The following is an 11,357-nucleotide window of genomic DNA, read 5'->3' as shown; positions in this document are numbered from 1 at the left end:
GAAAACGGCCTCAGCTTGGCATCGAGCGATCGAGGGTACAGGCTGGTACAGGCCAGCCGTACAGGTGGTACAGGCTTGTGTCGTCATCACCTCTATTTCAAGATGGCCGACCGTTTTTGGCGGCGTTTAAAATTGTTCGAATTTTGATTGCTAATAATTCCATCATTACTTTTTCAACGCATCTGTCATTCATCCCAATCGAAATGAAATTACATCAGAAGTGATATACATTCGTTTTTTTAGACCGTTCTGATAGGCTTGAACAACCCTATTGACAGAAAGAGTCAACCTTTTGGGTAGGCTGCTTGATTTCATCAATTCCTCAGTTTTTAATCATAACATATATCGTAGCCTACGTTATTCATAAGGCCGTCCAACGTGAGCTGAAAACGGGCAGAATGAGCATGTCTGGAGTTAGTTCCAGTTGTCGCCGCTGGCGCTGTTTTGAGAACAAAATTCGTATGGGAATGAATGGCGAACATTTGAAACCGACGCGATTTTTGTCAAAATTAGTTCTCTTTTCGTGATTATGCTAACATTTACCATATTTATTTAATTTTGGCCTTTATTTTTTGGTATTTTTCACGGAATAATGTTTTCAAAATTATAGGAATTTCCGACAAAGTGATATTTTCCTAAACGCAGGTGCTGTTACTTCTTCCATGTTACAGTGTCCGTTTCATTTTAGCATAATTGTCCAGAAGTGGCCTAAAATTTTTTTGTAATATTACACAAAGCAATACCGGGTTTGTGCATTGCTTACAAGCAAATTCCTTCAGAAATCTTGGTAAAATGAATGTCAGTAATTGCTCTTCAAGTAGCTGGCGTTGCAGAAAGAGTACTGCCCGAATACAAAATTTTGCTGTCAAGTTTGCGCACTGCTTACACTGAGAAATATGTAAAGTTTTTGCTAGGATAACAATCTATCTATGATCTATTCAAATGATTCACTAATAACAGTGAGGGAGCACTTTTTTGACATGCGGCGAGAGGTGCCAGACACCCTATACATTCAGTTCTCTCCTCTGCGATTCGGACTAGGTAACCCGCCACGAAAGCTACTGCAGCTTCTCTCATATATATTTCAAATATATAAGAGATGGTCACTTGGGGAAATTTGTTAATAATAATTAATTAACTATCAAATAATTAATCAGTCGACAAACACTTTTTCAGTAACCTTACCTGGAATAGGTCTACTTAATATCTCGAGAAGATCTTCCGGTTGCGTTGCAGGAGTTTCATGGCCCTTAGAAATGTCATTGAGTTTCCTGATAAGCAACAGTGATTTGCAATCTTCAGAGTCATTTACTCTATCGCAGAGAGGTAGAAAGTTTTGAAATTCAAGTTCTTGACATGTTTTCCCTGTTTTCCTGCTGTCGGTAGAGTAACTTGACGAAGTCACTGGAAACGTTTACTCCGTCAGATGTCAGTCTACGGTCAAGAAACTGATTTCTCATGTTCTCAAGGGTGTGGCTAGAATCGTAGCTAAGGAATAGAGGCCGAAATGGGGTCACAAGGCGCGCAATGGTATAGTCTTCTGAATGAACGTTGGCCATCTGTGAAAATTCCCACAAAAAATATAATTTAACTAGTTTAATAGAGGAATACGTTTTGCTCAATTCCACCCAGTTTTATTACAATTTTACGCTATTTCTTGCGGAAAAAATGACGTGATACTTGCCAGGACCCCCCTCCCCTCCACGTGAGATTGGGTGAGAATCGGTTCGACCCCCTAGGTCTAGGTACGCTGTTTCTTGCGGAAAAAATGACGTGATACTTGCCAGGACCCCCCTCCCCTCCACGTGAGATTGGGTGAGAATCGGTTCGACCCCCTAGGTCTAGGTACGCTGTTTCTTGCGGAAAAAATGACGTGATACTTGCCAGAACCCCCCCTCCCCTCCACGTGAGATTGCGTGAATCGTTCAGGGGCAAGCTTGCCCCTGAACGATTCACGCAATCAACCTGCTGCGTGAACGGCGGTGATATATCCATGAATTTCCCATGAGAAAATATTCCTCTGAACCGGGAATCGAGGCTGTGATCTTGGATTTCCAGGCCACTGAGCAGACTTTCTTTGATTCCCGTGGCAATTGTTCCGAGGCTCATGGTACAAGATGAGAATGGCGGATCCATGGGGATGGGAGATGCTTAGGAGTCGTAACATACGCTATAGATTAAAAATTGAAATTTTCATATGTCACTACTTTGACGTAAAGCAGATAGCAAAATTTTCCGGCAAATTTACCACTATAACGAGTCAAAATACAAATTATTATTAACCTTATAGGGGCCTATTATAACGCTTTGGCATTGGTAAAACGATCTACTACGCCTGCATAATATAGTGTCTTTTTTATCAATGAATTAGTCTAAAACAGCCGTTTTTGAGTCTGGAAAATCCTAACTTTCAAAATCCCCGAACCCCCCTTCGGCTAGGGGGAAATTCCCCTGGTTGTGTAGTAATTCACGAAGATAGGCCCCCCACCTAGTTGGTGCAGATCTATATCCGTCATTGCTAGATTTTAAACCCTTGTGGTTCGTCAAGGATGTCAACGCAGGAAAAAAGGACTTCAATGAAGCCGCAACCCAAGACTGGAGCTAGGGCGTTGCAGGGGGGCGTGTGCCTCTGGCGAAGATTTCAGAGAGGGGAGCAGAAAATTTTGAAACATTTATTAGAAAAGTTATTTAACTTTCATAATTAAATTAGTTAGCCAAAATAATTAAAAATCATTTTAAACTAATATTAATAAAAGTTCTTCACAGCATACATACGGCGAGTAATTTCAACTAACGCACAATAAAAGAATGGATTACAGAGGTATTATATTTTAGGGGTGGAAGAGAGAAGGGGATCACGGGAGGGATAGCGGCAAACTGATCGTTGCACCCCCTGACAAAAGTCCTAGTTATGGCCCCTTCACGACCGGTTAAGAGTCTCAACCCTGCCCTAGAGACGCGCATGGCGGTATGACCGCAGTTCGATTCCCGGTTCAGGAGATTTTTTTCTCATGGCAATTCTTGTATATTTGGTAAGTTTTGGTTAGTGAGTAATCATTTCCATCGAAAAATGTTTTGCAATAGGGTCCAAAATCAATCGCCTTAGGACTAATTTTCTCGAGACCTCCTTAAAATAAATATCCTCGCTTTTTCTCATTCTTCATTATTTTCCCCTGCCAAACACCCTAAAGGTGGCTTCCCAGACAGCACATTTGTGGTAATACATTTGTATTACAATTGTAATACAGTGTCAAATGTCCTCTATTACAATCGTATTACAATTGTTATACAGTGTCAAATGTCCTCTATTACAATCGTATTACAAATTCCCTTGTATTTTGCCTTTGTATTACAACTGTATTACAAATCATCTGTATACAAGACGTTTGAATACAACTGTAATACAGTTGTATTACAAAAATCGGTACAATTTGTAAGGTTACAGAAGATTTACCATTTGTATACAAATGGTTGTGCTATCTGGGTTGCTGGGTATTATGTAGATTTACAAGTATTAGAAAGAATTTAGAGCCTCTCTTAAGATAAAAATAACGTAATTTCATCAGTTCCGTTGCTATTTCCCGTAAGATCTCATGTAATAGGGTTGTTCACCATATTTTTTTTATTTAAGAAATCGAAAGATCGTGCTTCAGAAGGAGCAATGACAATAATATTATGCTATTTTCTTCATTGTACATGTTTAGAGAAGGCTTTAAACAGTGACAAATTTTACGTTACGCCAAAAAGCCCTACTTCCATCTTGAATTGATGTGTGACGTCACAAGCCCGTAGATGCCCTACTGCAGTGTTGTTTAAGTGGCTCAGCAGGGTTATTCCACTTTTTTTCAAGATCTCCAGCGTCTGCCGCCAGATCAGTGTTTAAAGAAAATCCAAATTTATCCTTTAGTAAGAGTAATAATAAGCAAAATTACCCTTACTTGTACATGTTTATTGCTCATCATATCATAAATAGCACTACAACGTACACATTTCACGAGTTGTCTTTTTGATACATATAATCAGTATATTCCGAATCAACTGATTCAATGAAAAACTTGACTCACAATAAATATAAAACACTAATAATACATGATAATCGGTTTTCCAATCACTCTGCACACGCTAAAAGAATTTGCACTCCTTGAGGTTCGAAAGATTCTCCACACCTCACTTCTCACTCATCACTAACGACTTAGAATCAGTTTACGTTATTTCACATTGACATTTCGAGGACAATGAAATGAATAGGCTGAAACAAATTGCTAAACCGGTTATTGTAACATCAAAAAACTTCGAATTTCACTATTACTCTTACCGTAACCAAAATATGACCAAAACAAACAACAGCGCAACGAAATTCGTGAAATGTAAACACTCGTGAATGCTCAAAATGAATAGGTAATAACATCAAACGGAACTTAGAAGCGAATAAACGATTGAAAATTAATATGCGTTCGATGTATCCCTAAAGCACAACTAGCTCAAATATGAAACATATCCCCTAGGCAATAGTTAGATACCTTAGATCGAAATGTATAGGGTTGATTGAACTAGCATGGAAGAAATAAATAATTTCGTCAAAGCAGTTACATTCACAACTCACTTCACTCTTTACTTCATCGTCTATATGCAATCATTCACTTAGGGGTACATCAAGGGCACAAATTGTGTTCACTTGCACTAGAGGCACAATGAAAGTTCACTGCATGTAGTTTCCTAGCATATGCAGCTATACAAAACTTTCAATTCCTGTCAACGCTACATACGTTGCCTGCCTAACTTGAAGAATGGATTTCATGTCGCCTTGATCCATCCGGAAGCTTCATGCACAACTTAGGCCATTTCAAAATAAGGAATAACCTTGGCAAATGTCCAGTCGGCATGCAGAGTACTCAGCTTGGCATCGAGCGATCGAGGGTACAGGCCAGCCGTACAGGCTTGTGTCGTCATCACCTCTATTTCAAGATGGCCGACCGTTTTTGGCGGCGTTTAAAATTGTTCGTATTTTGATTGCTAATAATTCCATCATTACTTTTTCAACGCATCTGTCATTCATCCCAATCGAAATGAAATTACATCAGAAGTGATATACATTCGTTTTTGTAGACCGTTCTGATAGGCTTGAACAACCCTATTCATGTTCTCAAAAGAGCGCCTCTACCGGCCGAAGACTGAACTACGTGCGCTGTCCCAGCCTTTTCCCGACGTTGGACGGCCTTGTATATAACGTAGGCTACGCATATATATGGCAATATAGAGGACTCTGCTGAGCGGCAGTTTCAGCGCTACGAGTGGCGAAAAGGGGGAACTACTTGGAGCGGGAGGCCGAGAGTAGCGAACTCAAGTTGTAACGGGCGGCGAGTCAACCAACCTCAGGAATGTATTAATCATGGTTGCAGTCCTTCGAATCGCTGTCGTTGACACGTTGTAATTTTGAAGTTTTGATTTTTGTAGACATGGCTTCGAAGAACTTGAAGGATTCACTAGCATTTCAAGTTTATGTATGCCTTCTCATTGTTCTCAATCGGCCATAGTTATTAATTTTTCTTCGTATAATATCACAATATACTTTTAACTTCAATGTATATATTTGTGTACTTTAAAATATTGGTGAAAATTGGCTTACTCTGTTTCCATATTATAGGAAAAGCCAGTTAGAATCAATAAGTGGGATGGTTCGGCAGTGAAAAATGCCCTTGACGATGCTGTAAAGGAGGTAAGCCCTTCAGCGAGTGCTTATGACTTGTGGAAATTTTTTCTGCGTTATTCACCTTGTATTCCACATTAACCGACAGCTATTCACTTAATCTCTAACCTTAAAATTACGAGGTCAAATTCTAGTGCTTGCGTGACCAGTTGTGTTTGCTCGATTGGGGTAAGGTATTCATTTTAACTGGCATCATATGATACGCGTATCGTCGTAGATCAATCGCTTGCACCGGCTTGTGCGAATATCTAGTGTTGAGATCTTATAGTCTTTATCATGTAATTGTAGCTGATTACTTTTCATTATATTACCCTTCCTATCTGATAGGTATTGACCAGAAAGTTTAATTATGTGGAAAGCTTTGCGCTGATGGATGGGCGGTTAGCCATGTGTGGCTTTGCAGTTGCTGTAGCTATGTTCGCACTGGTTTGGGATTATCTATATCCATTCCCTCAGTCAAGGTATTATATTTTCGAACCCCTAACTTCATTTTTAGGGTGAAAATAAACATCAAAGGTGTAATTAATTTGAACTTGTCTCCGTTTCAGGCCAGTTCTGATATTTTGTGTCTCCACTTACTTTATCATGATGGGAGTTCTGACACTATACACCACGTACAAAGAAAAAGGCATATTCGTTGTAACTGTACAGAAAGATCCTGCTGGATTTCTGCCCGACAGTATATGGGAAGCTAGTTCGTACTTGAAAAAGTAAGTTCTTATTTTCGTATAATCTTAAAGGAGGAGTAAGGTATTTCTTGACAAGTAATAACAATAAAGCCTTTATTCAACCTAAAAACACCTACATGTGATAAATATCGCCTTAATTACACTATTCATACCAAAAGTAAAAGTTGATACTTAGGTATATAAGTATAATTTAAGTACTCAAAGATGAAATTTGACTTTCTGATATGAAACAACAATAAAAGCACAAGGTGGAAAAATCAACTTCAAAGTATCCCTTAATGTCATATAATGGTCTGTCCATTTGCCACTTCTGTACGAAGTCTATCGTATGCTCAATAATAGTTGTTTTCTAGCTTAATGAATTTTTCTATTATCTTTGTCAGGTATGATGATAAGTACAATCTTGCTCTTATATGCCGCGATGGGAGGACAGGGGCCATCAGGGAAGGGACAATAACAAAGTCTGTAGCGTGTTTCTTCGATGAAAATGGCACCCTGTTGTACGAGTTGCTGGAGCCAGAGGTTACTAAACTTCACAATGGGTTGCTTGCTGACAAGAAGGATAAATAAGCAGTAGCTAATCAATCCTTGTCCACGTGTGATTGTCTTTGTTGATGTTCAAGACGCAGGAGGTTAGGAATGGCCATTACAAAGGTGACATGTGGGACTAAGAAATTGCCACGTCAGTTTTATTGAGTCTCTAAAAAGTGTACTCTTATAAGTTAATTTTTGTTCAAGGTAGGAGGATAATGTATTGTCAATTTTTGTATTTGATTAGAAAGGAAATGTCATTTGTGTCCATTAAATCTGGAGTCAAGCCAAGTTTCTTTTCATTCTCTTGGTGGTGAAGTTTTCTGAGCAAGTGCTGAAATATTCTGGGATTGATTCTGGGATTTTGCTGTTATAAATCGCATGATTGAATTTGCCTGCCTCACCTCTGCATATTCACATGATTCACGTAGTGTGGAAAAGGGGCATATGGTGCCTACCAATGTTTCACTTGCACAGATGCACGCGATGGCGTGGTGTCTATGTAGGCTGTGCCAAATTAGAAATTTTGGCAGGAGTACTGCCTGTTTGGCTTTTGGTGGACTCAGGTTTGTGTAGGTAATATGTATGGATAGGGTGTTAGTAGTATTTGTTGCCATTTGTGTAATGGGATCCTGATATTATTATTTTAAATAATGCAGATGCAATCATTTCAGTGATTCTTTATTTGCATTTCCAGGTAGCTATTACAATAGACAGCTCATTCCATGTCAAATAAACCAAATTTTTAACCAACTGAAACTGAGAGATAATGATTTTCTTGCAATGTGGGCATTTTTTTTGTCCACGACTCCATTTGTATTGGATGAAAATTCTAATTTTTTCTCCTGCTAAGAACTCCAAAATTATCCCATTACTAGCAATAAAAGTTTCTTCCATGACATTGCTGCAAACCAATAAAATTTACCATAAAATCCTGCTTTTACATTTTCATTTGTATGCATCTGCAGAGAAAGGCCATGCGAGTATTGACTCAGTGTAAGATAAGTATCAATGTATGATCAAAGATCCTGCAAAGAAATGATGAGTGCGGCTTCCAGAGTAGGAACTTTATTTAGGGTCATTCCACGTCAAATCACCCAGAAATTTTCAAAATGACACCCACCGACTCGGATTTTAATGAAATTTTTGTCACTAGCTACTATCACCTATCTAATGACCCATGTAAAATATTTCCTCTCTCACTCTCATAGTTTGCAAGATATGAGGAGTCAAAGTTTGATATGTTTGCTCAGAAGTGGCGCTAGTGGGAGTCAAATTCCAGAGTGCAGGGCACAGCGTAAAAATTCATAACTCAGAAACCACAATATATTTGAATGAAATTTTGACCCCTTGTGTATCCAAGTGCATAGCTTCCATAGTAATGTCTTTTATTCCCCTTGCATTGTTATGTTAGCCAAAATGATGTCAACAGTTGTTAATTAACCGATTTTTTTAGCTCAAAAACATTACTTCATATTTTCAGAATTATCACCAAAAGGCAGAGCAGTTAACTCATCCAATTTTTTTTAAAATTGAAGGTTAATATGTGCTCCAATATACTGTGAAATAAAAATGGTGGTGTTTTGACTGCCACTATGAGTATTTCAGGTTTTACTTTTTTTTCTGCCCCCGTGAGAGGGATTTTGGACACGTACTGTAAGACAATAAGTATAAGTGTATCCATACCTTCATGAGGATATATTTGAAATATTGGTCAGTAAATCTAAGACCAAACATGTAGTCTAGTGAATGTGGCTCTTGTTCATACAATTTTTTTAATAACAATACTTGGCTTGTGGCAGCTGAGGGGAAAAGAGTCCAAATGGCTCAGAAATGTGAAATGATGCTTTTTCCTGGAATTTACCCATTTTTTTCAAGTGTTTAGCATAGGGACAAATTGGTATCAACATACATTAGACTCTTACTGTGCATTAAGAGGATAAATGGAAATACTTATTTAAATAAAATTATTTAAATAATACACTTCAATGTGTTTAAGGCATCTCCCGAACATCTCTGGAGGCTCTCTCGGGCAACTAAACGCTTTACAATACCACCAATTCCATCACATGGGGATTTTACATGGCTTGTAGCAAAGAATGTCCATGATGCCATTAAAGAGAAATCCTGGTAATGCTTGCAAAGATTGAGAAATTTTTTGCAGTTCTTGTACCGTCCTGCACAACCATCACTAAAGTAACTCAATTTTTTGACTCACGTAAAATTTTCCTTCACAAAGCAAAATATTATTCTTTGGGTTTCATAAACAAAAGCTACATCATGCTCCAAATCATCTGACAAGATGCATAAACTGGAAATAATAAGCTGTTTAGTCAGGTGATCTCGAGTATAAATCACAACAGGGTGTACCGTACAACTATCCCTTGTCCAGTGATACCCTTGTGCCTCATCTTTGATAACATATGAGTAGTTCTCATTGAAGTCAAGGAGAACAACTGCATCATGGGGTCCAAGATTTTCTTTCATTTGCTTAAGGTAGTTTGCCTGTACCTTCATAATAAATGAATGGGGCAGCAGTTTTTCCACTCTTTCAATTAAAGTTAATCAGTACTCATCAAATGTCGCAGTGAAGTTCACCAGTTGAGATCTGTCACGGGAAACCCACTGACTGTATGAAACTTCATCTCCGGGGTCACATTCTTCAAGCTTTTTCAGCAGTAAGCTTTTCAACTTTTCACGTGAAGGACACTGAGAGCAATGTCGCAGTATACAGTCCCTATTTTTTCTAGAGCACACTAAATAACCAATTAGGTCCTGGCTTGTTTCCTCTATATTACAGGCATTAAGCAGTAAGTTGACATTTTAATGACTTGTGCAAACACACACTGAATGCGTTCCAGGAGAACCTGCTACCACAAACCATTTTGGACCTAGGTTGCAGAAGATAGAAAAGCCAATTTTAATTCTGGGGAAGTCAAATTTAAAAGTGGAATACAATTCCTTCAAGTTAGCAAGTAACACCAGACTCGGCCACCCGGGTGTCGGAAGGGAGCGACACTACGACTCCAACCACTGACGCGAATAGTTCACCATTGTGAATAGTACATTGTGATCGTGACTATTACTTGCAACCGCAACAGAGAATAAATACATCCATCCGAACAATTCACGCTGAGTATCATTGTATCGTACACCCTACACTATCGCTAAAGCGCACTACTTACCTCTAGAAGCATTATTGCAAGAAATACCTTGTACTGCAAGGATTTTGTTGGGGAGTAGGTTGTAAAAGAGTTCAATTTCGTCCATGTTATACCACACGGGGAATACTTCTTCAGATACTTAGGATCGGAGTGTTTTCTTCCACGACTTCCGGTTAACACCGCAGGCATCGCCAGCAATTATGACAGGAGATAACGCTGTGGTGCTTTGAATCAGTATAACCAACCTACCGTACTCTTGACGTTCTCAATTCGCAATTTATCTCTGAAATACTGTGCATTAGGCTTAGGCATAGCCACTTTCTATGACGTTCTCGCAGATTGAAGAGGGCAAAACCACCCGTACAAAGCTCCTTCTAACTCTTCATGGTCAGCATTCCTTGGGCGCTTTTGTTTTTTTATGGCGAAGAGCAATTAGGAAGATAAATTAATTACACCACTCTCATATTACTCTATCATTATTGTTTTCTTGCTTATTGGTAGACGTGTTTGGTGTTTTTTGCCATAGTGTCTGCCATCAAATGCTTTCTATTCACGCAACTCACGGACGTGCGGGTACGCTGCCGACTGCTTTCTGCCGCCCGAGGAACAAAAGAAGATCAAGCATTCGCGAATGTTAATTCCACAATATTTTCACCAAAATGAACTAATTATTTATCGAACGCCAGTTTACTGCATGAATTTGAGACTGTACACTCCATGTTAACTTCATTTCTAACAGATCGCAAGAAATTACAGAGATTAGGGACTCTTGGAGAAGGTTCTCCGTCGATGGAAACTCTCGCTATGGCGAATGGAGGCTCCTAAAGGACCTCGTAAAAACGAAATTTTTTAACATGCTCTTTATAGGGTCTATTGACGGCGCCTCGGCAAACTCTCGTAATAGCGGGGGTGTCGCAATAACCCGTACTCACTTTAACGAGGTTCCACTGTACTAACCAGCTGAAACATAAAGTATGCGAAAGCCTCCATGCTCAAGTTATAATCATATAAACGAATGGAAGACTAAAATGCTGAGAAAGTGATTATTTTGATCAAAATTCGTTCAATTGAGAAGCACATGAAAGCGTCTCAGTGTTACAATCACAATAAATCATAATGATTGCATTCAACAATTGAAGTCTGAATAGCGCAGTGGAAGAATACTTGACTGGTAATGGGAGGGTCGGCGTTCAAAACCCTCCAATGTTCAAAAATTTTTTATCCTCCTCACAGCCGTATTTTATTTTAAAGTTCTTATATTTTTTA

At 38.9% G+C, this 11,357-nt stretch overlaps 1 protein-coding gene across 1 annotated transcript; it reads left to right on the top strand.

The window, feature by feature from the left end:
- Positions 1-5,348: 5,348 nt before the first annotated feature.
- LOC124167999 (probable signal peptidase complex subunit 2) lies at positions 5,349-7,218 on the top strand. The gene is made up of 5 exons (XM_046546077.1): positions 5,349-5,501; positions 5,645-5,716; positions 6,035-6,168; positions 6,256-6,417; positions 6,780-7,218. Exons 1-5 carry the CDS (start codon positions 5,457-5,459, stop codon positions 6,964-6,966), a joined length of 600 nt encoding a protein of 199 aa, XP_046402033.1. The 5' UTR covers positions 5,349-5,456; the 3' UTR covers positions 6,967-7,218.
- The last annotated feature ends 4,139 nt before the right edge of the window (positions 7,219-11,357 follow it).

The sequence above is a fragment of the Ischnura elegans genome, chromosome 11 (assembly GCF_921293095.1).
Source record: "Ischnura elegans chromosome 11, ioIscEleg1.1, whole genome shotgun sequence".
NCBI classification, from domain to species: Eukaryota; Metazoa; Arthropoda; class Insecta; order Odonata; family Coenagrionidae; genus Ischnura; species Ischnura elegans.
The sequence above is the reverse complement of the archived record's forward strand: the minus strand, read 5'-3'. Positions and strand labels throughout refer to the sequence as shown.